The 26,190-nt window shown below is 46.2% G+C and overlaps 17 protein-coding genes and 1 non-coding gene across 18 annotated transcripts; 9 read left to right on the top strand and 9 right to left on the bottom strand.

Annotated features, from left to right (window-relative positions):
• The first annotated feature begins 8 nt into the window (after positions 1–8).
• On the top strand, positions 9–1,884 carry POJ06DRAFT_263748 (Metallo-dependent phosphatase-like protein). The gene is made up of 7 exons (XM_056188925.1): positions 9–366; positions 486–548; positions 650–732; positions 783–850; positions 904–977; positions 1,033–1,322; positions 1,370–1,884. The coding sequence occupies exons 1-7, from the start codon at positions 258–260 to the stop codon at positions 1,625–1,627; spliced, it is 945 nt and encodes a 314-aa protein (XP_056040365.1). The 5' UTR covers positions 9–257; the 3' UTR covers positions 1,628–1,884.
• POJ06DRAFT_216460 (uncharacterized protein) lies at positions 1,885–3,244 on the bottom strand. The gene is made up of 2 exons (XM_056185537.1): positions 2,970–3,244; positions 1,885–2,911 (listed from the first exon to the last, which is right to left on the bottom strand). Exons 1-2 carry the CDS (start codon positions 3,131–3,133, stop codon positions 1,972–1,974), a joined length of 1,104 nt encoding a protein of 367 aa, XP_056040364.1. The 5' UTR covers positions 3,134–3,244; the 3' UTR covers positions 1,885–1,971.
• Positions 3,245–3,558: 314 nt separating this feature from the next.
• Positions 3,559–4,418, bottom strand: POJ06DRAFT_263741 (uncharacterized protein). Its single transcript, XM_056188924.1, has 2 exons — positions 4,197–4,418; positions 3,559–4,135 (listed from the first exon to the last, which is right to left on the bottom strand). The coding sequence occupies exons 1-2, from the start codon at positions 4,237–4,239 to the stop codon at positions 3,906–3,908; spliced, it is 273 nt and encodes a 90-aa protein (XP_056040363.1). The 5' UTR covers positions 4,240–4,418; the 3' UTR covers positions 3,559–3,905.
• Positions 4,419–4,628: 210 nt separating this feature from the next.
• POJ06DRAFT_271929 (uncharacterized protein) lies at positions 4,629–5,473 on the top strand (the record flags this gene model as incomplete). The annotated part of the gene is made up of 2 exons (XM_056189539.1): positions 4,629–5,401; positions 5,455–5,473. The coding sequence occupies 2 exons, from the start codon at positions 4,629–4,631 to the stop codon at positions 5,471–5,473; spliced, it is 792 nt and encodes a 263-aa protein (XP_056040362.1).
• Positions 5,474–6,219: 746 nt separating this feature from the next.
• On the bottom strand, positions 6,220–6,941 carry POJ06DRAFT_46412 (uncharacterized protein). Its single transcript, XM_056191080.1, has 2 exons — positions 6,589–6,941; positions 6,220–6,538 (listed from the first exon to the last, which is right to left on the bottom strand). Exons 1-2 carry the CDS (start codon positions 6,830–6,832, stop codon positions 6,309–6,311), a joined length of 474 nt encoding a protein of 157 aa, XP_056040361.1. The 5' UTR covers positions 6,833–6,941; the 3' UTR covers positions 6,220–6,308.
• Positions 6,942–7,999: 1,058 nt separating this feature from the next.
• Positions 8,000–11,282, top strand: POJ06DRAFT_229133 (E1-E2 ATPase-domain-containing protein). Its single transcript, XM_056185774.1, has 2 exons — positions 8,000–8,257; positions 8,313–11,282. The coding sequence occupies exons 1-2, from the start codon at positions 8,079–8,081 to the stop codon at positions 10,954–10,956; spliced, it is 2,823 nt and encodes a 940-aa protein (XP_056040360.1). The 5' UTR covers positions 8,000–8,078; the 3' UTR covers positions 10,957–11,282.
• On the bottom strand, positions 11,283–12,402 carry POJ06DRAFT_263736 (transcription initiation factor TFIID 23-30kDa subunit-domain-containing protein). Its single transcript, XM_056188923.1, has 3 exons — positions 11,862–12,402; positions 11,745–11,809; positions 11,283–11,690 (listed from the first exon to the last, which is right to left on the bottom strand). Exons 1-3 carry the CDS (start codon positions 12,252–12,254, stop codon positions 11,378–11,380), a joined length of 771 nt encoding a protein of 256 aa, XP_056040359.1. The 5' UTR covers positions 12,255–12,402; the 3' UTR covers positions 11,283–11,377.
• A 217-nt stretch (positions 12,403–12,619) lies between these two features.
• POJ06DRAFT_t86 lies at positions 12,620–12,707 on the top strand. The gene has a single exon. It is a non-coding gene; the product is annotated as a tRNA-Thr (tRNA).
• Positions 12,708–12,857: 150 nt separating this feature from the next.
• POJ06DRAFT_271925 (NUDIX hydrolase domain-like protein) lies at positions 12,858–14,017 on the top strand (the record flags this gene model as incomplete). Its single annotated transcript, XM_056189538.1, has 5 exons — positions 12,858–13,167; positions 13,220–13,613; positions 13,664–13,757; positions 13,808–13,856; positions 13,908–14,017. The coding sequence occupies 5 exons, from the start codon at positions 12,858–12,860 to the stop codon at positions 14,015–14,017; spliced, it is 957 nt and encodes a 318-aa protein (XP_056040358.1).
• A 92-nt stretch (positions 14,018–14,109) lies between these two features.
• Positions 14,110–14,899, bottom strand: POJ06DRAFT_271924 (uncharacterized protein; the record flags this gene model as incomplete). Its single annotated transcript, XM_056189537.1, has 4 exons — positions 14,110–14,533; positions 14,589–14,661; positions 14,718–14,816; positions 14,869–14,899. 4 exons carry the CDS (start codon positions 14,897–14,899, stop codon positions 14,110–14,112), a joined length of 627 nt encoding a protein of 208 aa, XP_056040357.1.
• Positions 14,900–15,606: 707 nt separating this feature from the next.
• On the top strand, positions 15,607–16,771 carry POJ06DRAFT_271923 (WD40-repeat-containing domain protein; the record flags this gene model as incomplete). Its single annotated transcript, XM_056189536.1, has 4 exons — positions 15,607–15,619; positions 15,679–15,916; positions 15,968–16,302; positions 16,365–16,771. The coding sequence occupies 4 exons, from the start codon at positions 15,607–15,609 to the stop codon at positions 16,769–16,771; spliced, it is 993 nt and encodes a 330-aa protein (XP_056040356.1).
• A 71-nt stretch (positions 16,772–16,842) lies between these two features.
• Positions 16,843–17,835, bottom strand: POJ06DRAFT_263719 (uncharacterized protein). Its single transcript, XM_056188922.1, has 4 exons — positions 17,622–17,835; positions 17,338–17,568; positions 17,182–17,273; positions 16,843–17,131 (listed from the first exon to the last, which is right to left on the bottom strand). Exons 1-4 carry the CDS (start codon positions 17,677–17,679, stop codon positions 17,042–17,044), a joined length of 471 nt encoding a protein of 156 aa, XP_056040355.1. The 5' UTR covers positions 17,680–17,835; the 3' UTR covers positions 16,843–17,041.
• Positions 17,836–17,974: 139 nt separating this feature from the next.
• POJ06DRAFT_263718 (uncharacterized protein) lies at positions 17,975–19,301 on the bottom strand. The gene is made up of 4 exons (XM_056188921.1): positions 19,037–19,301; positions 18,729–18,983; positions 18,575–18,678; positions 17,975–18,522 (listed from the first exon to the last, which is right to left on the bottom strand). Exons 1-4 carry the CDS (start codon positions 19,080–19,082, stop codon positions 18,406–18,408), a joined length of 522 nt encoding a protein of 173 aa, XP_056040354.1. The 5' UTR covers positions 19,083–19,301; the 3' UTR covers positions 17,975–18,405.
• Positions 19,302–19,373: 72 nt separating this feature from the next.
• Positions 19,374–20,702, top strand: POJ06DRAFT_241531 (uncharacterized protein; the record flags this gene model as incomplete). Its single annotated transcript, XM_056186141.1, has 5 exons — positions 19,374–19,378; positions 19,430–19,493; positions 19,546–19,594; positions 19,655–20,140; positions 20,200–20,702. The coding sequence occupies 5 exons, from the start codon at positions 19,374–19,376 to the stop codon at positions 20,700–20,702; spliced, it is 1,107 nt and encodes a 368-aa protein (XP_056040353.1).
• A 43-nt stretch (positions 20,703–20,745) lies between these two features.
• Positions 20,746–22,040, bottom strand: POJ06DRAFT_46275 (nucleophile aminohydrolase). Its single transcript, XM_056191079.1, has 4 exons — positions 21,938–22,040; positions 21,597–21,881; positions 21,187–21,542; positions 20,746–21,139 (listed from the first exon to the last, which is right to left on the bottom strand). Exons 1-4 carry the CDS (start codon positions 22,015–22,017, stop codon positions 20,790–20,792), a joined length of 1,071 nt encoding a protein of 356 aa, XP_056040352.1. The 5' UTR covers positions 22,018–22,040; the 3' UTR covers positions 20,746–20,789.
• A 74-nt stretch (positions 22,041–22,114) lies between these two features.
• On the top strand, positions 22,115–23,380 carry POJ06DRAFT_263701 (uncharacterized protein). The gene is made up of 4 exons (XM_056188920.1): positions 22,115–22,670; positions 22,730–22,776; positions 22,830–22,849; positions 22,903–23,380. The coding sequence occupies exons 1-4, from the start codon at positions 22,256–22,258 to the stop codon at positions 22,991–22,993; spliced, it is 573 nt and encodes a 190-aa protein (XP_056040351.1). The 5' UTR covers positions 22,115–22,255; the 3' UTR covers positions 22,994–23,380.
• Positions 23,381–24,441, bottom strand: POJ06DRAFT_263700 (uncharacterized protein). The gene is made up of 2 exons (XM_056188919.1): positions 23,477–24,441; positions 23,381–23,444 (listed from the first exon to the last, which is right to left on the bottom strand). The coding sequence occupies exons 1-2, from the start codon at positions 24,293–24,295 to the stop codon at positions 23,388–23,390; spliced, it is 876 nt and encodes a 291-aa protein (XP_056040350.1). The 5' UTR covers positions 24,296–24,441; the 3' UTR covers positions 23,381–23,387.
• A 137-nt stretch (positions 24,442–24,578) lies between these two features.
• Positions 24,579–26,072, top strand: POJ06DRAFT_263699 (immunoglobulin E-set). The gene is made up of 7 exons (XM_056188918.1): positions 24,579–24,724; positions 24,794–24,840; positions 24,904–25,001; positions 25,065–25,134; positions 25,184–25,341; positions 25,399–25,453; positions 25,502–26,072. Exons 1-7 carry the CDS (start codon positions 24,669–24,671, stop codon positions 25,633–25,635), a joined length of 618 nt encoding a protein of 205 aa, XP_056040349.1. The 5' UTR covers positions 24,579–24,668; the 3' UTR covers positions 25,636–26,072.
• The last annotated feature ends 118 nt before the right edge of the window (positions 26,073–26,190 follow it).

Genomic DNA, 26,190 nt, shown 5'->3' with positions numbered 1-26,190 from the left:
TTTCACGAGCCAGAGTCTGTGGGCTTACCATATTACACATAACGCACTCAACAGTCAAATATCCCTGACTTCTTCACTCGCAGATAATAGCGTTGGCTGCTGATTACGTTTGGATATATTTTAGATTGTGCAGAATTGCGGATTAAAGCAAAGCACGGTGGAATTGCGCACGCGGCCAGTCTTGTTGAGCACATCAGATTTTGGTAGCACCATACAGAAGAACTGGTCCCACATTTGCATAAACAACAAACGTCACGATGGCGCGGGGTCCAGATGAATGGTTGGAGATTACTAAAAAATGCCAATACCTTCCCGAGAACGAAATGAAGCAATTATGCGAGATGGTAAAGGAATTACTAATGGAGGGTACGCTGATTCATTATTCGTTTCTCGATATAGTCACCCTATTTGGATGGAATAAGGGGAATTGTTTCTGTGGGGAGAGTTAGGTGGGAATTGAGACGGTTTGGCTAATGGCATTACAGAGTCCAATATACAGCCAGTAAGCACGCCAGTAACAGTTTGCGGGTATGTATACATAGTGCATAGTAGGTCGAGGTCTTTGCTAACATCATTGCAGTGGTAAGTTACGTATCTGGATCAGAGTAGCTGCTGATAGAACTCATACAAATACTTACACGATTGTCAGATATTCATGGTCAATTTCACGACCTTCTTGAGCTCTTCAGAGTAGGAGGTGGCCTACCCGACAGCGTGAACTACGTGTTTTTGGTACAGAAATTAATCTTCTCTTGCTAGAAGCATGTTCTAATGCATTTTAGGGCGATTTCGTGGACCGAGGATATTTCAGTTTAGAAACGTTTACTTTGTTGATGTGCCTGAAAGCCAAGTAAGTTGACATCAGCGATTTTTCACTGTCCCGTCAATTGCTAATCTTACCAGGTATCCTCAACGATTAACTCTTGTCCGTGGTAATCACGAATCGCGACAAATCACACAAGTCTACGGATTTTATGGTACGTGCATCATTCACAATTTCCTCCTCCTTTCATACCGTCTGACATTGTCTAGAGGAATGCCACAACAAATACGGTGGTGCTAGCGTGTGGCAGTATTGTTGCCAAGTATTTGACTTCATAGCTCTGGCAGCCATTATAGACGGCCGAATCCTATGCGTCCATGGGGGTCTGAGTCCGGAGATCCGCACGTTGGATCAAATCCGGGTTGTCGCGCGAGCACAAGAGATTCCGCAGGAGGGTGCGTTTTGCGATTTAGTCTGGTCCGATCCGGATGACGTTGACACATGGGGCGTTTCACCAAGGGGAGCTGGCTGGATTTTCGGGGCGAAAGTCGCTGCAGAGGTATTCTATAGTAATTTCTTTCTAATCGTATTCGCTGACAGGTCTAGTTCAATCACGTCAATGGTCTGCAATTAGTCGCCCGAGCACATCAACTAGTCCAAGAAGGTTTCAAGTACCACTTTGAGCAGAAATCCGTCGTTACAGTGTGGTCGGCACCAAATTACTGCTACAGGTGTGGCAACGTTGCGAGTATAATGAGACTTGGCGACGATAACTTAAAGCCCGAATTTGTCATTTTCAACGCTGTCAACGACGACACGCGGCTTATGCCTCAGCGGAATCAGAGATCGGAGTATTTTTTGTAATCGCCGTCGTTGCTGACGAGAATTTGAATTTGTGGGGTGTGTGGTGAGCTGAGTACTCTAGAAAATTGGTGTATCATCTGGCATGGCGGGGAAATCGTGTTTGTCGTGTCGATGGTTCTGTAATTCGCATAATAACGCCGTTTCTGTTCGTCATTATCGTCTGGGATGCTGGTGGCAATTAGTTTTGTACGTATTTATTTGCATGTTAATGAGTATAGTTCACGACTATGCTTCTAGAAACAATAGTAGTGACAACTACCCTAACTATATTCTACAAGCTACCCATAGCAATACCAGCAAACTTTTCAAATCCACAGTCCAGTCCCACAACCAGGTCAAAGCCTTCACAACCGCGCAACATGTTTCTTGTACAAGTCCTTAGCCTCCGTCCACACTCTAGCATTCTCGCGATCGGGCAGTTCCAAGATCGATGGCAACAGCGCGGCGGAAAATGCTTCGCTGGCCTCGCGAGGTAGCATGCTGGGCAGATGGTCGATCGAGATAACTGAGAGCTTGGGACCATTCTCTAGCTCAACTGGCACAGTGGGCTCCTTGAATGTCGTTGCGACAGTATACACGGGCACCGGGTTGAATGGGTTCGTAGTGTCTGCTGAGACATCGACGATTACGGAGAGCTTACGCTCCCGGGTGTTAAGAGTATCCATGGTGACGAACGGCGGGATCTGCATGGAGAGGTAAATGCAGTTGATGAAGATGTCCGATTGGACAATTTCCTCGAAGGGGCCACCCTTCGCGGTCTCAGCCATGTCCCACTTGATGATATTCTCCTCCGGCAAACCGACTTTGCGAAGGAGATCCACCGCACCAGATCCGCATCTGCCGAGTGCGCCAATTACGAGAACAGAGGGGAGTTTTGCGCCCGTTCGCGAAACAGCACTCTCAACCGCTTTTTTCACGTCCTCGACGAGGGCGGTCTCGTTAGGATACCACTCAACCTCAGTCAACGGCTGCTCGTGCTCGAGTTGCCACGCCCAGTTGAGTAATCCAATAGCCGCACCCGCAAAACCGGCATGGAAGCCGAATGCAGCGACACGACGACCCTTATCATCAGTCAGGAACTCGATATCGTAGAGTGTGCCGTTGCCATTGTGGTATCGGCTCAAGACGTCCTTCCAGCCGCCTTGGTTCTTGTAGCAGTGAGCAAACTGGATGTGCTCGTGCACAAGAGGAAAAGACTCTTCGGGAAGTTCCTTCAAACCGATGATCAAATGGTCTTTGGGAGCGGATGGCCAGCTGAATTCGTCCACTAGAGGCGCACCAATGCTATATATCAATTAGTCATAGTGTCGCAGGTATTTGCATGCCTAACAGTAAACCTTACGCTTCGAATTCAGCGTCGTCAAACACGCGCTGAGTGGAACGCTCAACTATGACATTAAATCCAGCATCAATCAGCTGCTTCGCAGTAGTAGGCGTTAAAGCCGATCTGTGCTCCAGTGGCTTCGACTCGGCGCGTAAATGAAGAGTAACAGGAGCTGATGACATATCTGCACTGCTATACGATCGGTCTAGTAAATGCGACAATTATCAATCGAAGATGGTCGAGATGAGGTACGGGAGTTAGTATGAAAGATCGAAATGACAACAGCGGACGCTTAAGTATAAGTTAGCCATTTTTGCATTTTTTTTACGCCGCACGAGTGAGTAATTGGCATGCCCTGGCGCGATATGGCAACCTCACAACATTACTACCAGCGGGTACACAATTTGAAAGGACACCAATGATAGCCGTACGTGTGTTGAAGTAGGCATTTAGCTTAGTAAATTAAAACAACTCGCCTGTAACTGCGGTCAAAATACAACGTGGGACAAGTTGACAACAGTCAGTGACGACCTAATGATCTCATATTTGACGACGAAATACTATAGTGTACTTCCGAACTTGGGTCAACAACATATTTTGGAATCCAAAACTATTGTGATATCATAGACCCTCTACGGCATCTGATTTTATCGTTGATGTCCGATAATTAATGATTGTTACAGCCTCGGCGCCGCAAATCCCGCTGTGGGGAGCGAACCGGTAATGAGAGATCCGTTACTTGACATAACCCGACCATTGTGGAGTGTAATGACCATCTGAACGCAAAGGATGCATTACTAACTCCAAGATTCTAACGCTAAATATACACCAGCGCCCGATATACCGTACCAATAATATGTACAAACTGTCGTCAAACGTTCTGAATCAATTATCCATCGCCTTACTTCCATTTTAGGCTCATACCAATTGTATTCGATACCTGCGACATCTTATTTATTTATTTTCACTTTTATACGAGAACCGCTTCCTCGTCGGCACGAATTCACCTAGCTTAAATCCAACCATCTCTTCAGTAATCTTAAATGAGAAAAACTCTATGCCATTGTGAACCTGAAATGTCAGACCAACGAATGACGGTAGAACCGTACATGACCGAGCGGCAGTCTGGATTGGTATGCCCTCGGATTTGGCTCTGGAGATTGGAAGGGGGACGATATTCGGACCTATGCAACCTGCCATCAGCAACCTGGGAAGCAATTGAAGAGAAATAATGGGCTAAAGTACCTTTCCAGGCCGACCGCCTTAGTAAGACAGTCGCAGCGCGCATTGTGAATAATCAGGTCGAATTGAGATTAATTTGGTCTCGAGCCACCTCACCACTGTGAATTGCCTATTACCGTAATCGCAGGTGATATGTACCAACTTCACCTTTAGTAGACTCTTCAGCCTTTGATTGATGCTGGCTGTTGGCGCCAAAACGTCAGTTGTCGACTGTTGGAGTTCTCGTTGAGAATGAAGATGAAAATTCGATTCGTGATCGATTAAGGTTTGGATATGGAATAGGGTAATTCTCAGGTTTGGACAGCAACTCTCGACCGATTATTGTATGCAGCTTAGCAGTCATCAATTACAACTATATGAATCTATTATTTGTTAGAGGCTGCTAGATTTACTATAAATGGTCCATTGTTCTCCAATTCTTCACGGATAACGACAATGCAGCAGCAACACCCGATCTACGCGCTCCTTTCTGTCGTCAATTCGCCTTCCGCTGCAGCGGATCTCGTCACTCGAGCGACATCGTCACCAGATCTCTTCACATTCGCATATCTCCTACGTTCGCCAGCATTGATACAACATCTCCAGGCAGGAGACCAAACGAAGAAATACGTCGACCTCCTCCGTCTGTTCGCATCTGGCACATGGCAAGACTACACTGCGAATCAGTCTTCACTGCCGGCTCTCACTGAGGCACAAACTACAAAGCTCAAGCAATTATCGTTAATCTCGCTGGCAAGTAAATCACACACGTTACCGTACTCGACACTCTTGTCCGAACTGTCTTTGCCGGACGTGAGAGCGTTGGCCGCGTTGGTGGTATCCTGTATCTACGCGAATCTGATATCTGCGACGCTGGACACGCGAGAGGAATTAGTTCATGTATCGGCGGTAACTGCAGGACGAGATGTGGTCGATAAATCAGACATGTCCCGACTGAAAGGCGTAATCGATACATGGGCAAGTCGGTGCGCTGAAACAATCGATGATTTGAATAACCAGGCGAGGAAAGTTCGCGAGAAGGCCATTCGTGAAAGCAAAGAGGTGAAGGAATACAATCGAACAGTTGAGATGATTAATAAGCAGTTGATGGCGCCTGGTGCGAAGGATGCAGCGAAAGACACGCCTGGCGTTGACGACGCCAGTGAGGCTATGGATATTGATGAGACCAGCCCAATGAGTGATTCCAGCATTGGTACAAAGAAGCGGAAGTACGGAATTACACCCGTCCATAAATTTACGATACAATCTAACTATGTTGTAGGCAACGAACTGTATCCTAGATAATCCAGCTGGCTCAACTGATCATTGCCAGGATTGTACAACACTGTTATACTGCGACGTTGTCAGATTCATTCTAGGGTGATTGCATGTTTGAGGGCGAAATATTGTACATTGTTATCATACTCCTTATTCGCTCTTGAAGGTGGAGATGAGTTTGAGTATATATATATATGGCCAGGCGCTCTTGGACTGCCCATGACAGAGTTCAGCCAGCTTTGATGTTATCTTGCCGTACGGGCCGAGAATAATCAATAGTCCCAAAATGCCAGCATCTACAGGTCATTGGAGTAGAAACTTGTGCAATCCCATAGTTCTGCAAATGTCCACAATGGCAGTTTGACTGGCGAGCATCGTTCCGATCTTGTTATGTCATCCGGTTGGCCAGCCATTGCATAACTAGACGGTGAGGTAAAGCGACGATTTGATCGACCGTGAATGTAGAACACACTACGCAAAATTAAGTGAAAAAGAGCCAGAATATGAACGCCGACGATGCTTTGGAGGTGTTACTCCGTCCATGGAAGTATATTGCAGCAATGGAACCGCACCTGTCCGCCTATTGGCTTGATACTGCTTTCGCACTAATTAACCTACTGTCTCCACAATGTGTTTCATTGCTTTTCGCCTCAGGTCTTCGGGTTCGGTCGAGATACTAGCTTCGACCACTTGAATGGCGTCCACTTTATTTCAGTATAACCAAACCTAAGCTATAATAAACAGAACAATGCACAAACAAAAAAGCACTTTGTCGCTTCTTGTGCTTGCCTCGCTCGCCAGGTGGCGGCGACGATCCTGTCTGTGCAAACAATTTTGCCCATCCACGAATGACCCTGGTCATGTAAGGGCCCGGGGGCCCCTGTTCTGAAAGGTATATCTAGCAATTCTTAAAGACGTTTCCACTTTCTTTTTGCCATTCAGTAAATCAGTGTAGTAGAGGCTCAGCGCATTGAGTTGGTTCTCTTCTGTCGCTGATATTCTTTCTTTCATGCGAATTTCAACTTTAGCCAGTAAATCACCTAGGGAAGGCTTAGCGCTTGTAGCGTTACCTTCTGTAATGTTGCGTTCTGGAGTTGTTAGTCGCGTGATCTCAAGACTCTACTTGGTAAAGACTGACCGGTATTAGTAATTTGATCACTGCAATACGAACCACTTGAAACTGTAAAGTCGTAATCCAACAATGATCCCATACGAATAGCTGTTTTCATCTTCGCCTTCCATCGTCGTATGGTCCTTTCGGAGTCTCCAGGACGTGTAGTATACTTGAGGTTTTTGTCGGCTTTCGAGTAATACGAAATTCTCAGCGTTTTCAGCTTCTCAGCAATCTCTCCGTTGTCCCAGTGGACTTCTTCCACATACATCTCTTCCTCAATAAATTTGTGGTCTATCAAATGTGCGTCGTCATCCTCATTTACGACTGCTTCATCCGCCGTGGCATGGGCATCCAAAAGCGTGTCGCAAGTCCCATTCTCAGCCTGGTAATCAAATTTCGATTAATCTGAAATCTTTTTCTCGCATTATTTTGATTTGTTCTCGACCGCTTTGATCGAGGTGCCATATTATGAATGTGGATAGTTGATTAATACCAGCAATTGATAATTTTAAGTGCTGTAGTTAGACGCGACGCGTCCCCAGCGCGATTTGTCATCATGGGCTGCCTTGCACTGCACCAAGTGTACAGCAGGCGTTGCCGCTGAGCTGAGCATTCAGACTTCAGATTGACGAACTGAGTTCTCTTGACCCTGAGCATACTCTGACGGCCTCTAACTTATTCTAAAGCTTCCTTCCTAATTTTTTTCTGTTACTAATACTACCTGTCTCAGTCATTGTCACATCTAATGGACAAATCTAAACTCCAATCTTTTGTTCCCACGGTCGCTCGTCGTAGTCATGTAATGCTCTTTCTCTTCTTGCGTCATTGCATTCCAGATCTTATCCCTATGTCTGTTCCTCATGACGTAGTACACTTTTACGAGCAAAATAAATTACCATATTCATGCAGCACAGGGCTATAAGAATCTTGTTCCCACGCTTATATCACGGCTGATCGTCCGCGCGAAAAATATAGTTTCCAATAATCCCAGAAATCTGGACCGACAGTGCAGACGCCACCGTCCGCCGTCCGTGTTCTCACCGAGTTGGAGTTCTGCGGCATGTGTGGATGGGTGCGAGAGAAGAACAATCGTCGTCGCGTATTTCGACCTATCTGTTGGTCGGGGCGCCGAAGGACTCTAGAACGATTAGTGTCGGGAGTATCCAGACCTGTGCCAGGAAGCCCATGATTGCACGTTGGTTGTAGCGCTCGGAGATGCTCACATTCTACATTAGTTATTATAATAACTTCTTGCTGACATTCTTACGACTGGTCGCAGTTTAAGTGACGTAATTTGCAATTCCGAAACAACGCCATATGCGGATAGCCCCATAACCGTCATTGACTGTGGGCTTATCAGATCGATGACGCCACACGGGTCAAGCCACACGGCCCGTGTTCCAGACCTTCGAGCTTTTCCCTGGCACTGAAAACTCACAAAAGCCCAGTCCTTTTTCTGCAAAAATACACGTTCTCCACTCCGGGCGGGCGCTCTGTCATCCGAACTGTCCAAGATGACCGTCACGTCGGTGTTTGCTGTGCAAGGCATGACGTGCGGTGCGTGCACGGCAGCCATCAATGCTGCGGTCGAAGCCGTCCCTGGTGTTGAGTCTGTCGCAGTTTCTCTCATTACAGAGCGAGCATCCGTCGTTCACGATGTCGATGTCGTGTCTCCTGAGAACATTAGAGAGGCGTACGTACTCGTGTCTTCTGTGTTCCTTGGTGAACGAAACTAATATTGTCGTCAGAATCGAGGATTGCGGCTTCGATGCACAAGTTTTGTCATCTCAGTCAGACCAGTCTCCTTCCGACGTTTCCGACACCGCCGATATTGCGAAGCAATCTCGATTAGAAGTTGTCTACATCAAGGTGTTTGGTATGACATGTTCAAATTGCTCCACAACCGTCGAAAACGTACTTCGAGCATGCCCCGGTGTTCAGGAGGCACTGGTCGCGCTGGCAACGGAAGAAGCAAAAGTCAAATACGATCCGTCGCAAGTGGGCGTAAGGGATCTGGTCGATGCGATCAACGACACCGGATTCGATGCGCTATTGCCTGATATGCTGGACAACACTACACAGATCGAGTCTCTCGCACGTACACGAGAGATTAAGGCCTGGCGCCGCGCAGCGTTGCAAGCAACATGTCTCGCCGTCCCCATTTTCTTTCTCAACATGGTCCTCCCATACTGGTACAGGCCGTACGACTTTGGTAGATTTACATTCATTATCCCCGGATTACATGTGCGAGAGATGCTTTCATTTGTTCTCGCGACTCCGGTTCAGTTTATTATCGGCAAGCGCTTTTTAGTGTCAGCATATAGATCTATGAAGCACGGCTCACCCACCATGGACGTGCTAGTTTCTCTGAGCACATTTACAGCTTACATGTTTTCTTGCTTCACCATACTGGTTTCGATCGCGACGGCATCCGAAGATCCACCACATACCGTTTTTGAAACATCGGCGATGATTATTGCGTACATTACCTACGGCAAATATCTTGAGAATCGTGCAAAGGGCCAAACTTCCGCCGCTTTGTCGAGACTACTCTCGCTCACTCCATCGTTGGCTACAATTTACGCGGATCATAAGAACACTGCCGTCAATGCTGCAGAACGTGAGATTCCGTCCGAGCTTATCCAGGTTGGCGATATCGCCATTTTGCGACCAGGTGCCAAGGCTCCTGCTGATGGTATCGTAGTTTCTGGAGACTCATACATGGATGAGAGCTTAGTTACTGGCGAGCCGATGCCAGTAGAAAAGCATGTTGGATCGTCTATTATAGGCGGTACTATCAACGGCGTTGGACGTCTAGACTTTCGTGTTACCCGCGCGGGCAAGGACACCCAACTTGCTCAGATCGTGAAGCTTGTCCAAGAAGCACAAACTACGCGCGCCCCGATCCAGCGATTTGCGGATCTCGTGGCCGGGAAGTTTGTTCCTGTCGTCATTAGTCTTGCTGTCGTTACTTTTATCGTCTGGATGATTCTGTCGCACGTTTTGAGCACGCCGCCGGACATCTTCAAGTCGTCAGAGGGAAAGTTCATGGTTTGCTTGAAGCTCTGCATTTCCGTTATTGTTGTCGCGTGTCCTTGCGCTCTGGGTCTCAGTACTCCTACCGCTGTCATGGTTGGCACTGGCGTAGGTGCCCAAAATGGTATACTTATTAAAGGCGGCGCTGTGCTTGAGCAAGCTACACATGTCACTAAAGTCGTTTTCGATAAGACCGGAACCCTTACTATCGGCAAGATGTCAGTCGTTACGCATAGCAAGGCTCCTGTATGGGAAGTCTCGGACTACAGGCAAAAGCTCTGGTGGCGACTAGTACGTGCCGTGGAGTGCAGCAGTGAGCATCCTATAGGCAAAGCTATTGTGGCAGAGGCGAACCGTATGCTTGGGGAGAATGAGACCGAAGTTACCTCGAAACTTCAGAGCGAAGAGCTTCAGACGTCCAGCTTTGAGACCGTCATGGGTAGAGGTATCAGGGCCGTTGTCCAACATGGTACTGAACCTTACTCCCTAGTTGTCGGTAACGTCCAGTTTATGACAGACAGCGATATCGAAGTTTCATCATCGATCCTAAAGTCGTCAGTTGAAGCTGCGTCGACAGATATTTATGTCGCTATCCAGGGCGCATATGCTGGCATGATCTCCCTTAACGACATCATCCGCAAGGACGCTAGAGGCACCATTCTAGCACTTGAGAGGATGGGAATCAGCGTTGCTATGGTGACTGGTGACCAGCGACCCTCTGCTCTTCGTGTTGCCCGCGAAGTTGGGATTCCCGAGTCAGAAGTTTGGTCGGGCGTGACCCCATCTGAGAAGCAGGACATCATTCGTACTCTGCAAATTGAGTCGCCGGATGCCGTGATCGCTATGGTTGGAGACGGAATTAACGATTCGCCAGCTCTAGCCACGGCCCACATTGGTCTTGCCATGGCAACGGGTACTGATGTCGCCATGGAGGCCGCAGATATTGTTCTTATGCGGCCTGATACGTTGCTGATGGACACCGCAGTCTCGTTGTCACTTTGCCGTACAATATTTAACCGGATCAAGGCGAATCTCTTGTGGGCTACAGTTTATAACTTCGTGATGATCCCGTTTGCAATGGGTATTTTCCTGCCGCTTGGTTGGTCTCTACCTCCCATGGCAGCTGGCGGTGCTATGGCTCTAAGTTCTGTGAGCGTTGTTGCCTCGTCGCTCGCATTGAAGCGATGGAAGCGTCCCCGATGGGCTACCGAAGAGGGTCGACTGGATTTAGATTCGTCAAACGCATCGCGTGACCGATGGAGCCTGTTTAGGAGACAACCTGGTGCTGGCAATGGCCACGTTAGAACATTATCCAACAACAGATATGTTCAATTAAGCACTGCAGAGACGGTTTAGAAAGTTATTAGGGTTATGGGTGTTTGGAATTTCTTTGTGTATTTGTCTATTGCTATAGTCATGGTATGTATAGAAAGAGAGTTTGGGATGCTTTGTTTTATTCTTTTTGGTTGCTTGAAGGACTCCAACCATCACTAATCTTAATATCGATTGATTTTGTGTCGTTCGGCGGCGCCGGACACATGACGGTGTTGTAAATACGAATCGAATGGCCTTCGCTTTGTGCATTGGATCTGAGAGCTTGATTGGCGCTACAGTTATCTACAATACTCGCATATTAATATTGCATGTACGATAAAGTGAATTCTATAATTACAAATAAAAATACACCTCAACAACCATTCGAAGTAGTCCGATTCCTATGTACAGTTACAGCATATTGTCACCACACTTGCCAATGTCCATCCTTTCTACTGACGGTTTACCTATAGAACTCTGGTCGATGAACATTAACACCGTATTCCGCCAACGCACTTGAGAGGTCCTCCATTGTCAAGACGACTTTACCGCTACCGCTACCGCCGCCACCAGCAGCACCACCGCCGGCTACGCCTGCTACGCCTCCACCCCCTCCAAATCTAGGTGGCATGCCGGCTCGGAACTGGCCCGGCGCGGCCGCGGGATTAGATGATCCTGAGCCTGCGGACCAGGCCGATCGAATACGCGAATATTGGTATGCATCAGTGGCGATATCTGACACGAATTTCTGAGTAGCTAGAGCTAATAATCGTTTTCTATCTCTATCGTTAGCATTGAAACGACGGACTAAAGAAGACACATTCGCGCACATCCGAATATCTGAAGATTCGAACCCAGCTTTCATTAAATAGTAGTCCGTCACAGCATCAGGAATCTACTGCTAGTTAGCTCATTATTCTTCGACGTCAGCCCCCCTGTACTCATACAATTGGTGCAAACTCTTCCATCATTCCAAGAAATTCTTTTAGGCTCTTATCCCTCCTAGCACCTAGTCCCGGAATCACAGGCACGGGAGCCCCAGAATCGTCACCGCCCGTACCATCAAAAACAGGTATCTCTACACCGTTAACCGTCATCATTTGCACGCCACCCGGATCCGTTCCTTCAGGGGCTGGCAACTGCGGATCTTGTGGTGGAACAAAATCCATGTCAACCTCTAATTCCTCTAACGGCGCCTCTTCGGCTTGTGTATCATCTATCTGAGTATTCGTCTCTACTGCAGCCTGCTCTTTCTGTTGTTCTGGCGACGACCCGCCTTCCTGTCCGTCTACATCCATAGGTGATGTAGCTGCCGGGTCCTCGTGCGGTGAACTCAACATATTATTCCAATCAATATCGTTGTAAAGGCTGAGTAAGATACAAGGGATATTGCATTGCGGGGTCCGTCGGGTGTTATAGACTAAACACTTTGCTTTGGATGGCAATGCGCCACAACTTCGCGCACCGCCACGATTATCTTCGGCAATATTCCTAACACTGTGCACTTTTGCATTTTATTTAACCAGACCGTGCCTAGTCTTATTCAGTCAATAACAAATTTTTCAGAATAATTTTTGACTTCATTGCAAAAGACTCCACTTGCAGTCAGAAAAACGACCTCGCATTTACTCTGAATTATACCCTAACCCTGAGCCAAAGTGCATTAACTGTATGGTGCTCGGGAGCCAGAAGATCAACAGCATTAGCCTCTTTGGCCAAGTTGGTAAGGCGCTGCACTCGTATATTAGAATTGTGCAATGCAGCGATCGTCGGTTCGACTCCGACAGGGGGCATTTGCTTTCACTTTTTTGCAAGGCTCTGGGATGGTCTAGCGTTCTGCAGCACTATTTGGCGCTTTGCGTGACTTAGTATATTGTTTCTTTGAGCTCCTTGAAGGCAGCGAAATTTGTTGTTTTATAGACAAGAAACAGGACTCGCGGTCAATGCCAAAGCTAACTAATTTAGAGCTGACTGCTCTCGCGGACTCGTTTCCGTATCCCAACTCTCCAGACCACAAGATCATTGCATCTTCGCTTTATCAATTCACATCCCATGATCTTAAGGCTAATTTGGGCTACCTTTTACCGTTCGTCGTTGATGCTTTGCGGGATCTAAATGATTTATTTGTTGTCAGTGATGCTGATCAACGAGTTAGCATTCGGCCTGAATTTGACACGGTTGAGAAGAGGAGTAAGATGATGAACGATCTTGCGTTGAAATGGCGGATTGACAACAAGTTTAGGATTCTGGAAGGCAGGTGGATAGCCATGATGCTGATTGATATGACGTCTAATCATATGAACAGGTTGGAGATCCGAATTGTATCCGATATATTATCCGTCGTCGGAGATATACTTTACCATCGAGAGGTCGGCATCCGCCATCTTTGGATTCGTCACGTATGGGGTACACATGACGGCATACGTTGCCGCATCTGACTCCAAACCACTGAGGATTTGGGTCCCCAGGCGATCGCGTACGAAGGCCACGTACCCAAGTATGTTGGACAACACTGTCGCCGGAGGAATTGGATACCCGTATGGTGTTTTTGACACGCTAATTAAGGAGTGCGGAGAAGAAGCCGGCTTTGATCCGGATTTGATAAAAGAAAAGGCACGAAGCGTGGGAAATGTAAGCTATTACTATATTCGAACGAGCTCTGCTGGCGGGGAGAGTGGCTTTTTGCAGCCGGAAGTACAGTAAGTTGTTCTATGGGACAGAAGTGTATGTAGGCCTAACGAGGACTTAGGTACTGCTATGACTTGGAGGTCACCGAGGACACTCCTCCTCCGAGGCCAGTTGACGGTGAAGCAGAGGACTTCTATTTATGGGATTTAGAAAGGGTAGGCTGGCATCTTTTGGCCGAAGCTACCCATGTTAACCATCTCCATAGGTTAAGGAAGAATTAGCCGTCGGCAATTACAAGCCAAATACTGCACTGGGTGAGTACAGTTGTCATGTTAGGTCCTGTTAAAGCTAACAGTTTCAACGAGTGACGCTTGACTTCCTGGTGCGTCATGGAGTTATCACTCCTGAGAATGAGCCAAATTACCTGGAGATCACATCTAGAATGCACAGGCATCTCGAACATCCTCTCCGCTAATCTATGTGCGATCCTACTCGGGATAGCGAACGTTCTAGCTGAAGTTCACGTTGGATCGATTATATCATACACGCCATCATTAGCTCTCGTCCTTATTCTTCTAATCGATCCAAAAAGTTTGGATCCCGCCCCAACTTCACTTGAAACTTCTGCCACCAGTCATTAAACGACTTCAACGAAACCATCCCATCCGGCGTAGCAAATCCGCTCAAGAAGTTGAATGCATGAGACATAATCTTATTTGCCAATGCGGCTGTGGAATTCGGATCAACCGGCGACTTCTGTTGGGTCCGCGTAACTAAAGCCGTTGTGTTGCCATTCGTTTTCGCACGTAATTCGTTAACCTGCGCTTCGACCTGGGCGGCGGGTTCTATTGAAATGCCGAGAGATATCGTAATTTGTTCTATGGACGGTATGTCATCTACCATGTCATCTATTGACGTGGTCGCTGTAGATGTTGTGGAGCTTGAGCTTTGATTCACGCGAAAGATCGCCGATGGCTTGGAATTCGTTATGCTAGCGAAAAAGTAAGTACTCCTGTAGAATTGATACGAGCGATTAAGCTACATACGCTCCTAGCAATTGAAATGGTTTTCCAGGCCATTGGAAGTAAACCGACGCCGCAACGCTTGGATCAAGAACAGCTAAAAACAAGTGAATATTAAAGCCACTATCAACTAATTCAGTAACAGAACCTTACTTCCAGGCAGTAGAAAGACTACTATATGGTTCACTCGCGCTCCATCTTCAATTAGGAAAACAAACTTCGTCTCGTCAACTTGTTGTAAGTTTGTTTGCACTGTTGGAACAATATTAGCACTAAGTTGTCCCGAGAACAATCTAGGCCGTACCTGGTCGACCAGCGCAAATAGCACCAAACATGATTCAATATTACTCCAGAGTATTAGAGCAAACTGCAGATCAAGTTCTCCAGAGCACTTGTAAATAAAATGAGCCGGGAACCTTCATAAACAATTTAAGTTGTCAAATGCCGCGTCTAGAACACAGGAGATCGTCCCAGGTTTCCACTTCGCTGCACTTACACTGATTTGGGACTCCCCGAGTACGTCATAACTCATAACTTCACCTATAGCACGAGAAGGTTAGGGTTATCCAATTTAGCCGTGGAATGCACACTTACTTGTATTAGACGGCCGACCAGACATACAAAGTTAGCAAGAAAGTACAACAAAAATGTCTTGTGGCGCCCTGCCATGGGTCACAAGAAACAACGGCCAGCTCCAAGAAGCTGGCCTCTCATATGTATGTATATATTCATATACATATTAGACAAATAACAGGAACATAATGGTGATAGAGAAAATTCTATTATTCGAACACCGTTTCTTATCCTCCGTACCCACAGTCGAGTACGCGTCCCCGGAAGTGTCCAAGCGGCTTGGATCTTGCCATCCTTGGTTACCCTTGTTCCAGGGCGAATGAGCGCACTCGAATTAGAGAGGATCTCAGTCGTTGTTGTGGTTACGAGCCGCACGTCGATGTAAACATGTGCAATAAACTTTGTACAGCTTTACACATTTGGAACCATAGACAAACCCAGCTATAATTTATTGGCAGTATAACGTATAATGTCGATGCAATGTAAAGTATCTGCTTGCTGAGCTAATTTGTATTCTATAATAATACTCACTCTCATCTAGTCCAGCTTCAGAACGCACCAGCGGATATAATATCGGCAGTACGCTTCAATCCATCCGAACGATATAGCAGCTTCTTACTTGCGAGCTCATGGGACTCTACACTAAGCCTCTACGATACATCCATTGAAAATGGAAGGTTACTTACAAGGGTCGACGGTGTTGCGCCATTACTGGACTGCTGTTGGGACGAGTTGGGCCGGAGTGCATATATTGGCGGATTGGAAAACCGCGTCCGAATGTGCGCCCTGGAGCTTAATTACAGCTGAAACTTATGCTAACAAACTATTAGGGTGGACTTGGAGAGTGGCCGATGTAGCACTCTTGGTGCTCATGACGACGCGATCAAATGCGTCTCGTTCCACAGGCCATCTGGCTTAGTTGTTTCAGGATCCTGGGATCGCACAGTGCAGCTTCACGATTACCGAAGTAGCAGCCGAGTTTGCGCTTCTAGTCTACCTCATAAAGTATTTTCCATGGATATCACAGGAAATCTGCTAGTCGTTGGAATGGCGGGTCGAGCGGTTCATATATATGACATTAGAAACATGGATGAGCCATTCCAGAGAAGGGAAAGTAGCCTGAAATATATGACACGGGCCATTAAATGTATTCCTACTGGCGATGGTGTGTACAGCTTGGCGGTGGTTGATGCATCACAGTAACGTTTGTACTAATGTATGATTAAGGTTACGCCTCGTCCTCGATTGAAGGCAGAATAGCAGTTGATTTCTTCGACGCCAGTCCAGATGTTCAGGCAAAGAAGTATGCATTTAAGTGTCATCGAGCTGTGGAAGACGATATGGATACCGTATATCCGGTCAACGCCTTAGCATTTCATCCTCTACACGGCACATTCGTATCCGGTGGAGCTGACTCCTTGGTCTGCTTTTGGGATTATAAAGCTCGGAAGCGTCTACGCCAATATCCGCGATATCCGGGACCGATTCAAGCGCTCGAAATCAATAGTAAAGGGTCATCTCTGGCTATATCTTACGGCGGAGATGTGGAGGTCGGTTTGGAAGGTAATGCACAGGTAAATAACGGCATTATCATTCGGTCGTTGGCTCCGGGCGAGGGTAAGAGTAAGGCGTAAAGATCAAGTCAAGCACATTGATAATACCACGGCGCTTTAATAAAGAGATATATATAACGACGAACGCACAATGCGCACATTGTCCTACATCCCGGTTGCAATCTGGGCTTGCTAATGTACAAATTACTTCGCAAAAGAAATATCACCACCAAACCCCCTAACCGTTTCCATATCATAACTCATATATCCCGAATAACAACTGAATATCCTATATTACAAATGCATTAGAAATCGTAATGTTAGCCCATTGTTAATCCCCATAGCTCCCTGTTATGCAACTAGTAGTGAAGTCCGGTATCTCGGCTCTGATGGATTGAACGGACGGACTTTCACGAGCGTTCGTAAGATGGCTCGCACATTCTGTTATCCGCGTAAGTTTTGAAATGTCAACGATGTACTTAGCAACTTACCTTGTCGGAGCAGACTGATGGCATTAGCTCGTGCGGCGATGAATATGCGTCAAGAGCAACGTAATAGTTTAATGCGGCATCTTCGTACTTTCCTACACAGATGTCACCGTTAGATTCCATCTAGACTGCATGCTCTAGCCAACAAATTGAGCCAACCTTTCGCGCATTGATTTTCACCTTCAGTTAGGTTTAGCACGATGAATTGCGTGACCTCCCATTCACTTGTTGGAATCGGTGTTTCTTCTAATCTCTTATCTATCAAGTCCCGGTAATATTGTAGTCTTTGCTGTTTCTCATTTCTCCGGTACTGCCGCACCAGATCTCGAATCAAACGCCGAAACGAAGGACTGTGCCGTCGCCGATAATCAAAATAGGCGCAGTATAATACTATTTGCAGAAGTCAATATTTAATTCGTAGTACCATACACTAAGGAGCGTACTTGGACAAAGTAGAATCGTCCCTACTATCATCCCTATTGTGCCGGGCCTCAGTTTCATATTACTTTGATTGCCGTATGATCCCACCGCGAATACATGGAGCTACTTTGCAGTTGACTTCTGAATGTACAGATATGAAACTATTACACGTCTTATATATGATGTTGCCCGATGGACATGTGTCTGAGTGGTGACCTACAATCTTTCACAGACGCGTCGAAAGTGAGGACGCGACCTCAGGGCCCAGGATGAGGCGCGCCGCAATGGAGACCAATAAAGGGGTTTCGTTCCGCCCTGCAGGAAAATCCAAATTGACGTTGGTGCGGCTACTTCCAAGGGTTCAACACGCGCCTATCGCGCCTGCCCCGTTATTGCATGAATGATATGAAATAGCTATAGCCATCGGCCACAGGAAGCCGGCCGTACTTGTTCAAGCCAACATAATCGCAATTATGAAAATGAAGAGGAGAGAAAATGTTGTGTATTGCAAACTTGGAACATTATTTGTAAAACAACACCAGAAGTAATACATGAACCAAGAGAACATGAATACTGCGAGCTTAAACCCAGTTGATCCGGCCCCTTACAGTGTTTATATACCAAAAACGTTAAAATGTACACTCGTCAAAACCGACCAGAACCCACACTAGTAGCAATATCTTACAATTGTAGAAACGACCATTAGCATACGACATCTAGCACAGCTCCTTTCCATCAGTAATCTTACTCGACAACCTGCCTTTGTCATACAATGTATAGCCACCTAAGTTGTTACCGTTACATCATCTATTCGACCGTAGGAGGCGCCGCAGTCGCTTCCGAGACTGTTGTTGGGGTACCGGTAGCGTTATAGCCAGGGATAGGCAGGGTCTCCACAGCTTCGTTTAGGAGAGTCAATACTTCCTATAGTACTGTCAGTTAATGCACGTCTTCATATTGCTGTCAAGCAGCTAACCTTCGGGATATTATCTTTCAAGGCTTCAATAATCTGTTTAGGCATCGGGTGTATAACCAGAAGACGGTAAATCGAAACGACCATGTCATTGTACTTCTTCTCTCCTATACGAACTGTCAGACTATTACCCTACGACTACGGGACATAAACTGACCTTGATGTAAGAATGAGTCGATCTTCATAAGCTCTTTGCTCATCTGCATCTCGAACTCCTCCGCACTGCTAACTGACGTAGGCTCTTCCTGGAGACTCTGGACAATAAGACCCTTCAACTCATTTTTGGACTGCTGTAATTCTTTCTGCTTGCTTAGTTCAATGTTCTTTTGGTGCTTGCGCTCATTTCGACGCAGTTGCTTGCGGAATTCGGTAGAATTTCGACGGCGGTAATCAAACGATATAACATAGGCGGCTATAGTCCATAAATATAAGTCTAGAAATATGCAATTAAAAATAGGCACCTACCAGCACCAGCTGCGACGATAGTCAAAGCAATAGAAACAGCTCGCATCTGCAAACAGGCAGTTAGAACGCATTCGTCCGCCACGGTAGGAGAGCACCAGCACCACTACAGAACCCATACATACTTTTAATTGTGACGGTATTTACGACCAAACAAAAGCAATTTTACCATTAAATCCGCAAAATGTATATTCTTCTCCCGCAAACTGCAACAATTCAGTCGTTGTAAGGCTCGTGATCAGCGAATTTCGAAATCTAGAAAAAATTGCTGAAACCCAACTGTGCACTAAACGCTGAATAGTTAACACCTTATATTGTATCACGTCTGGCAGCGCCCGCCATGGGGTAAATTCAATTAGTTACTGATCGAATGACAACTGGTTCACTTTTTGCAAGCTGTTATTTGTCTTCTGGTATTCATATTTTGTTGTTTTCAGTCACAGCTATGCCTTTTGCCCAAGTATGTAAAGTTTTGGGAATAATATTGAAAGCTACTAATACTTGCCTATCAGTTGGTTATCGGTCCGCCAGGATCCGGCAAATCGACTTATTGCTCAGGAAGTATGTACAGATTGATCTAGGGAAGTCTGTGACATCGTCTCTAATGCATCTGCGGTTAAGTGCTTCAGTTTCTGTCGGCAATTGGTCGCAAAACGTCGGTAATCAACCTTGATCCTGCAAATGACCATACGAATTATGATCCAGCTCTGGACATACGGAACTTCATTACCATCGAAGATATAATGTCACAGGAGGGGCTTGGTCCCAATGGCGGAATAATGCGTGCCATGGAGGAATTGGAACAGAATTGGGACGACTTCATGCAGGAGATCAAGAATCTCGGAAGTAGCGATTATTTGATATTCGACTGCCCTGGCCAGGTCGAATTGTTCACGCATCACCACTCATTAAGATCATTGTTCTTAAAACTGCAAAAGTTAGACTATAGGCTTGTTGTGGTTAACCTAATTGACTCGTTTTATATCACCTCACCCACCCAATATATTTCCGTATTATTGCTTGCGCTGCGAAGCATGCTGCAGCTGGATCTACCGCATATCAATGTCCTGAGCAAGATTGATTTGCTGAGTAATTACGGCAAGTTAGGTGAGGCTATGTATTTGTAATTCTAATGGCGTGCCTGCAGCTCATGCTAACCATTCCAGACTTCAATCTCGATTTCTATAGCGAAGTTCAAGATCTCAACTATCTCCTACCATTGATAAAAAGAGAATCGCCAACATTACTAGGCGGAAAGTTTGCCAGTTTGAATGAAGCAATTGCAGATCTAATTATGGATTTCGGGCTGGTCGAGTTTGAAGTTCTGGCCGTCGAAGACAAAAAGTCTATGATATCGCTATTGTCAGTGATTGATAAAGCTACGGGTTATACCTTTGGATCTACAGAAATTGGGGGTGATACTATTTGGGCGGAAGCTACTCGGCAAGGAGGTTATCTAGGTAGCATAGCGGATATTCAGGAGAGGTGGATAGATCATAAGGAAGAGTATGACCAGCAGGAACGACTCGAACGGGAGGAGCGCATGAGGGCGTTAGATCAGGAGTTTGGCAGAAAAATGACACCAGAAGAGGAATGGGAGGATGAAGTACAACGGTGGGAGGCAGAGCAAGGTGGGATAATCGGAAGGGGATTTAAGAACAGGCTTTAACATAAGTCTTGCGATAGCATTCAGTTAGAGCATATTTGCATTTTGGCGTTTGGAGCGGGAGTTTGTCTTTTGAAACTCAGAACTGTTTTAAGGGTCAAATAGATTGATTCTCTTAGCATACTCTCCTATTACAGGCTGACCTCCGATTTTAATTCGAGACATTAATACGGTAGGATTTCTTGCACTAGCAGCCATATAGCCAACACTCATTGACGGAGTCGTGTGTGCGTAGTATAAGCTTAACATGTGACTTTCATCACTCTTTGTGAGCTTGATTGACAATATTCCCGCAGCAGGAGGTTTAAGCTGTATTGCTTGTGAGCGCAAAAAGTCATTTTTCATCAGCATCGAGAGCGATTCTAGCTCGTCCGTTGCAGTCAACTGTGCTTCAGCACAGCGATACGCTAGATTCGTTGTTATTATGTCCTCTCCGGTACCTACCGGCATTAGTATTGAATAAATTCCGGGGCTGCATTATCCTTACCGCTAGAACAGACTGCAATTTTACGGTCCTGAGTCGTAGCTGTCCACACACCACTTCCGATCATTGACGCTGGTCCAATTCGGCCAGGTTGCTTCATCGCAACCCCACCAGAACTAGATGCTACTGCAAGCTCGCCTTTCTGATCGAGACAGATTACACCTACCGTGTCAGTAATCATATCTTCGTTCCCGTTATCAAGATTGTTGTGCATCCCCGCCGTCCGCACGTCAGTAGCGAAGACCTCATTCCAATGCTCAAAACGAATTATGGCACTGTCAGATAGCATGTCGGCTTTAGTGGCAAGCTCCAGTCCAACATTTTCAGCAAACTGTCGAGCTCCATGGGCTACTAAGAACCTACAGTTTGTCAGAATGGGCCCCGGTCAATCGACGTCATTCTTGGATTTGTACAAAGGAGAAACTCTACCGTGGGACAGCGGCTTGAATGACTCCGATAGGAGCTTCTCCGCAGCTAGTACCGGATTCTTGACACCAGAAACGCATCCAACAGCGGCGCCTCTGTTGTGATAGGTACTCATGATGGACGCGTCGCACTCGATCTCACCAGCAGTTGTCAAGTTGGATCCGGTTCCTGAATTGGTTATCTCGTCATCTTCGAGAATTTTGCAAACTTGTGCTGCCGCAGCAACAGACGAGAGACCCGAATTGAGGAGCTTCGTTCCCGCGATACATGCCCTGTTAGATAATAATTAGACTCGCGACACCCGTCAATCCTGGTGTAATCTACACACCTCCGGCAGAGTTCGTTATACCCATACTCGCGCTTTTTCGAATGGAACCCAGCTCCAATGTGAACCGCTATGAAAACCATGCTCTCGCTTCCGTAGATGATCGAGAAGCAAAGCTGGGCTCATGGTCAGCACCTCTAAAACCGTCTGGGTCACAATTTGCCCCTGGATCACAATCATGGACAGGATCACAACTATAACTGAGCCGCAGCCGTGTCCGCAGGGATGAGACACATGAAATAGTACTTCACTGCAGGATTCTGCTCACGGTTGCCTTTATTTGTTAGATAATTCATCAATACCAATTTATACGACCGCAAAATGAGAAGTATTATCTTGCCAATCGCATTCACAGTCTTGCTTTCGTTTGGCAGCGTAAGTGCGGCTGAATCATGGGCTGCCCTGCACATGAGAGAGGAGCACAATATTGAGAACTACGACGCTGCTTCATTCTTTGTTCTGCATGATTCGGATAACTCGCATTACTGGACAAAGCAAGACATTTTGTCGATTTACGGAGTGCTACAGACGGCCGACCCGACAGGACACAGAAAGGAGCCGATATCAGCTGAAGAACAGGATAGAGTGTACAGTACGGTCGTCGGGCTCATGGACACAGATAGAGATGGATCCGTTTCGATGGATGAGTGGTTAGCATTTACACAGAAGGGAGGCGAGCTACCAGACTTTGGACTAGGGCCAGGTCACCATGGTGATGTGGAGTACGAATATGAGAGTACGTTACTGAGGGCGAGAGGCTGAAGAAAGTGTACTGACTAGTGTCGGTACTAATAGTTCATCACTGGCTGAAATATCACTCGGAGGACGAAAACGACGAGAATGTAAGTGCTACTTGTTGAATTCTGATCGATCAATGGCTAATGGAGGTATATAGTTGAATCACGCCGAAGATATGTACGACTGCTTTGGCACAAACGCAAGTGGAATTTCACTGACGAATATTCTAGCGAACACGAACGACTATTCCATCACATAGAAGATCAGGCAATTAAGGACCAGAATATGAACATCCCTCCAAAGTTTAGAGTCCAGAATTAAAGTCTTTGGCGTATTAGGCAGGTTGCGTGTGTAAATTGGTTTAAAACTTTGGGCGTGAATGACTTCATGACTTGGCATTTGGCAGTTTGTAGGAACTACGTACGGTGTGAGTTCTAATAAATTCATTTGTCTTTGCATTTCTGGTAGTTAAAGCTGCAAAAGTGGTTATGACTTATGTATAAGTGTCTATATTCTCATATTGTGAGAGTTTAGAGTAACAGACCTAAGCTTGTGCAGTCAATGTCATACTGCTATATCGACGGTAATGTCCTTAAGCCATCTACTCGGCATGCTCATTAATGCGCATAGCAGTGAAATAATTATGTACCAAGAAATAGCTCTCAAATCATATAACTATAATCCATTGTGTGACCTTCAACTTTTTGAGTGAGCATTAGCAATACGTTAACGCGCATTGACAGTCACGACAACCTTTTCTTTTTTTTGGTTTCTGTTCTGTCTATCCTCGTCCTTTGTCGGCACATCCACCGACGGTCTTTCGTCCACCGACCGGCTTTTGAATGACCGAATACTACCTTCTGTTGGATGTGACGGCATCTCCAGAGACTGACCAACAGATTCTACCACAGGAGTATTGACAAATACTTGATATGGGCTTGGGACAGCGGCATCGACACTTGCGCGAGGAGACGGTCGGGAGCTGTTTTCGATGTTCGAAAGCGCCTTCGGAGAGTCATGCTGTTGGGCCATTCCATCTTCGTAAGCTTTTTCCACGATGCCAATCTGACCCTTCCTAGCACTTGGAACACCGACAGAGTCTCCTCCACAAGAGATCCGGCGGAAATAAGTTACTGTGGAATACAAGACCGCGCAACCTACCCAGATGATAACGGCTGCGAGCATAAAAGACAAAAGTACAATTTCTCGCTCGCAGGAATTCCGTTCAAACCATTCGACTATATCGGTGACATCGGTATCGTCGTCAAACGAGGTGCATGGAAGCGGAGTCAAGACGTAGTGTAATTGAACTGAAAGTGCTGCGAGCCAAAGAACACACCATATAGCATGAGTAGCACAATACTCTTGAGCTGTATATCCAGAAATACGAAACAGGAACCAGAGAGTCAAGAGTAACGACGATCCAGACACGATTACAATGTAAATCCAGGCTGCTTGGACCCCATATGCTTTGATGTTAAGGTTGTAGCCCGCAATTCCTAGTACAATAGTCGAAATGATGACTTGCAATATCCGTATGAACAATGTTGCCTGCATGGATGGATGGTGGAGAGCTGTGGCTGTAGGTGCTTGAAAAGAAATTGACGGATACTTTGGAGTCATGATATGAGCAGATGACAGGCGCAAGGTGGAAACAGCAGCGAAACAGCAGCTATTATATAGAGCAACCTTGATACTTGATACAATTAAATAAGTAAAGCAGTGATCACAAGAAATTCAGAAAACACAGAACCAGTATTAGGTGTTGGCAAAAACGACCGATTACAAAATAGACTGCTGTAGCAAACAACAGGCAGGATGAGTTGTGGTATTGACATAAATGCACATCAGTTATGGTACTTGGGGATACGGCCGGCGCATGGCGGCCCCTGGCCATGCGGCTGAGCCCCAAGTTCGTGAACTAAACGAAAAAATTACGATTCCATCCCACATACAATTTCCGTTGCGTTATAATTCTTGACAAGTGAAATTGAAAATGGCTGACGCTACCACCGTGGAGGATGAAGAGCTCGTGCACGAGGATGGTGAGGGGTATGCGACACGACGTTGAAGATAGTCAAAAGTTATGTGACTGACTGGTCCTTCCTTTTTGGGCATTAGATATAAAGTTGGATTAAAAAAGACTGTCGAAGAATATGTTAAGCTAGGTATGCCATTCTTGTGTTAGCACATTCAAATTTAAAGACTATAGCGTATTACGGGGAATGTAGACGACGACGATCCATCACTGAGGAAATGGAAGGAATCTCTGGGTCTTACCAGCGGAGCAATGTCTGGCTCAATTGGTACGCCAGGAGACAATCGAAAGGTTAGCCTGGACAATGTTTATTTTGTGATTCGCACAAATTTGCCTGACGTTGGTTTTACCAAGGTTGTCATCCTGCGGTTGGAGTTGCATGTACAGGGACACGAGACAATTTCGGTCGACCTGGACAAGCCAAGTAAGTACTGATTCACTTGTAAGCGTGTGGACCTTAATTGATGTTTCAGACGCTCTTGAGCAGCTGAAGGCCCGGCCAATTGTGCTTAAAGAAGGATCGCAGTACAAAGTTCGCATCAGATTCCGCGTTCAGCACGAGATCATTACTGGTCTGCGCTACTTGCAACTCGTTAAGCGAAAGGGTGTTAGAGTCGACAAAAGTGATGAGGTGAGTAGACAGTGGTTATTCATGATGTGGCATTCGGTGTGTACTAAAACACAACAGGTGTGTGGCAGCTACTCTCCAAACACACTCGAGAAGCCATATTATGAGAAGACATGTAAGTTGCCTTACTAAGGAGTACTATGGACCTCGCTAACTATGCCAGTCATTGAGGAGGAAGCGCCGTCGGGGTTGATTGCTCGTGGTTCATATGATATTACGTCCAAGTTTGCGGACGACGACAACACTACGCACCTTCTATTTACATGGACACTGAACATCAAGAAGCAATGGAACTAGATGGATTAATATATAAACCATGTAATTGATCGTATAAAGCATATTTCGCATAGCCTACGCTCTCCATTGAGAAGTTTTGTCAGGTGCTGCAGGAGACCGACCAATTACAGACGGAAATCGTCTCGCATCGGCTCCGAGCTTCGGAACCGAGTATTAAAGTTGCCATGACTAGCAAATATATATATTATATATATCAAGAGAACGAGTAAAGAGTTGAGGTAGTTAATGATGATGCGGATTATGACATACGCTCAAGGCCACCGCAACTTGCCTACTTGCAGCAGCGGCGACCTAAGCCAGGGTCGACAACCTATATTTTGCAACCGCAAAAATTCCAATATCCAAGGATTACATATTGAATATTCGATAATCTAATCCATATTGTCCTTGCGGCGCTCGATACGGCGACTTAAACCAAACCAACGTGAGAGCTGGACGCGAGGTTGGTGGCAAACTCGTTGCGGCATCGAACACGCGCCTGACACGCGTATTGAGATCGGTAGGGTAACGTCATTCATTAGTGGGAACAACCCTAAACCCAATCAATTTGCTTGA

Source organism: Lipomyces tetrasporus (genome assembly GCF_029532465.1).
Source record: "Lipomyces tetrasporus strain NRRL Y-64009 chromosome Unknown POJ06scaffold_13, whole genome shotgun sequence".
NCBI lineage: Eukaryota > Fungi > Ascomycota > Lipomycetes > Lipomycetales > Lipomycetaceae > Lipomyces > Lipomyces tetrasporus.
Note: the sequence above shows the minus strand (reverse complement) of the source record. Positions and strands in the feature narration are given on the sequence as shown.

Excerpts from the sequence above, each read along its gene's own strand:
- POJ06DRAFT_46412 (XM_056191080.1), bottom strand. The coding sequence starts at position 6,832 with ATGTATGTGGAAGAAGTCCACTGGGACAACGGAGAGATTGCTGAGAAG. Across the intron at positions 6,539-6,588 it reads TGATCAAATTACTAATACCG|AACGCAACATTACAGAAGGT; the intron begins GTCAGTCTTTAC and ends TAACAACTCCAG.
- POJ06DRAFT_263699 (XM_056188918.1), top strand. The coding sequence starts at position 24,669 with ATGGCTGACGCTACCACCGTGGAGGATGAAGAGCTCGTGCACGAGGAT. Across the intron at positions 25,135-25,183 it reads GGTCGACCTGGACAAGCCAA|ACGCTCTTGAGCAGCTGAAG; the intron begins GTAAGTACTGAT and ends TTGATGTTTCAG. Across the intron at positions 25,342-25,398 it reads GAGTCGACAAAAGTGATGAG|GTGTGTGGCAGCTACTCTCC; the intron begins GTGAGTAGACAG and ends AAAACACAACAG.
- POJ06DRAFT_263719 (XM_056188922.1), bottom strand. The coding sequence starts at position 17,679 with ATGAAACTGAGGCCCGGCACAATAGGGATGATAGTAGGGACGATTCTA. Across the intron at positions 17,274-17,337 it reads TGAAAATCAATGCGCGAAAG|GAAAGTACGAAGATGCCGCA; the intron begins GTTGGCTCAATT and ends ACATCTGTGTAG. Across the intron at positions 17,132-17,181 it reads CATCAGTCTGCTCCGACAAG|AATGTGCGAGCCATCTTACG; the intron begins GTAAGTTGCTAA and ends CGCGGATAACAG.
- POJ06DRAFT_263701 (XM_056188920.1), top strand. The coding sequence starts at position 22,256 with ATGAGAAGTATTATCTTGCCAATCGCATTCACAGTCTTGCTTTCGTTT. Across the intron at positions 22,777-22,829 it reads AGGACGAAAACGACGAGAAT|TTGAATCACGCCGAAGATAT; the intron begins GTAAGTGCTACT and ends GGAGGTATATAG. Across the intron at positions 22,850-22,902 it reads TTGAATCACGCCGAAGATAT|CGAACACGAACGACTATTCC; the intron begins GTACGACTGCTT and ends CGAATATTCTAG.
- POJ06DRAFT_229133 (XM_056185774.1), top strand. The coding sequence starts at position 8,079 with ATGACCGTCACGTCGGTGTTTGCTGTGCAAGGCATGACGTGCGGTGCG. Across the intron at positions 8,258-8,312 it reads CCTGAGAACATTAGAGAGGC|AATCGAGGATTGCGGCTTCG; the intron begins GTACGTACTCGT and ends TATTGTCGTCAG.
- POJ06DRAFT_216460 (XM_056185537.1), bottom strand. The coding sequence starts at position 3,133 with ATGTCATCAGCTCCTGTTACTCTTCATTTACGCGCCGAGTCGAAGCCA. Across the intron at positions 2,912-2,969 it reads GACGACGCTGAATTCGAAGC|CATTGGTGCGCCTCTAGTGG; the intron begins GTAAGGTTTACT and ends ATTGATATATAG.
- POJ06DRAFT_46275 (XM_056191079.1), bottom strand. The coding sequence starts at position 22,017 with ATGGTTTTCATAGCGGTTCACATTGGAGCTGGGTTCCATTCGAAAAAG. Across the intron at positions 21,543-21,596 it reads CACGGTAGAGTTTCTCCTTT|GTTCTTAGTAGCCCATGGAG; the intron begins GTACAAATCCAA and ends GACAAACTGTAG. Across the intron at positions 21,140-21,186 it reads AATTGCAGTCTGTTCTAGCG|GTACCGGAGAGGACATAATA; the intron begins GTAAGGATAATG and ends TAATGCCGGTAG.
- POJ06DRAFT_263700 (XM_056188919.1), bottom strand. The coding sequence starts at position 24,295 with ATGACTCCAAAGTATCCGTCAATTTCTTTTCAAGCACCTACAGCCACA. Across the intron at positions 23,445-23,476 it reads ACGAAAGACCGTCGGTGGAT|AAACCAAAAAAAAGAAAAGG; the intron begins GTGCCGACAAAG and ends TAGACAGAACAG.
- POJ06DRAFT_263718 (XM_056188921.1), bottom strand. The coding sequence starts at position 19,082 with ATGCGAGCTGTTTCTATTGCTTTGACTATCGTCGCAGCTGGTGCTG. Across the intron at positions 18,679-18,728 it reads CGACTCATTCTTACATCAAG|GAGAGAAGAAGTACAATGAC; the intron begins GTCAGTTTATGT and ends CAGTTCGTATAG. Across the intron at positions 18,523-18,574 it reads TGAAAGATAATATCCCGAAG|GAAGTATTGACTCTCCTAAA; the intron begins GTTAGCTGCTTG and ends ACAGTACTATAG.
- POJ06DRAFT_263741 (XM_056188924.1), bottom strand. The coding sequence starts at position 4,239 with ATGCGCGCTGCGACTGTCTTACTAAGGCGGTCGGCCTGGAAAG. Across the intron at positions 4,136-4,196 it reads AAGGCGGTCGGCCTGGAAAG|GTCCGAATATCGTCCCCCTT; the intron begins GTACTTTAGCCC and ends CAGGTTGCATAG.
- POJ06DRAFT_263736 (XM_056188923.1), bottom strand. The coding sequence starts at position 12,254 with ATGTTGAGTTCACCGCACGAGGACCCGGCAGCTACATCACCTATGGAT. Across the intron at positions 11,810-11,861 it reads TGGAAGAGTTTGCACCAATT|ATTCCTGATGCTGTGACGGA; the intron begins GTATGAGTACAG and ends AACTAGCAGTAG. Across the intron at positions 11,691-11,744 it reads GAATCTTCAGATATTCGGAT|AAAACGATTATTAGCTCTAG; the intron begins GTGCGCGAATGT and ends CGATAGAGATAG.
- POJ06DRAFT_263748 (XM_056188925.1), top strand. The coding sequence starts at position 258 with ATGGCGCGGGGTCCAGATGAATGGTTGGAGATTACTAAAAAATGCCAA. Across the intron at positions 367-485 it reads AAAGGAATTACTAATGGAGG|AGTCCAATATACAGCCAGTA; the intron begins GTACGCTGATTC and ends ATGGCATTACAG. Across the intron at positions 1,323-1,369 it reads GGGCGAAAGTCGCTGCAGAG|TTCAATCACGTCAATGGTCT; the intron begins GTATTCTATAGT and ends TGACAGGTCTAG.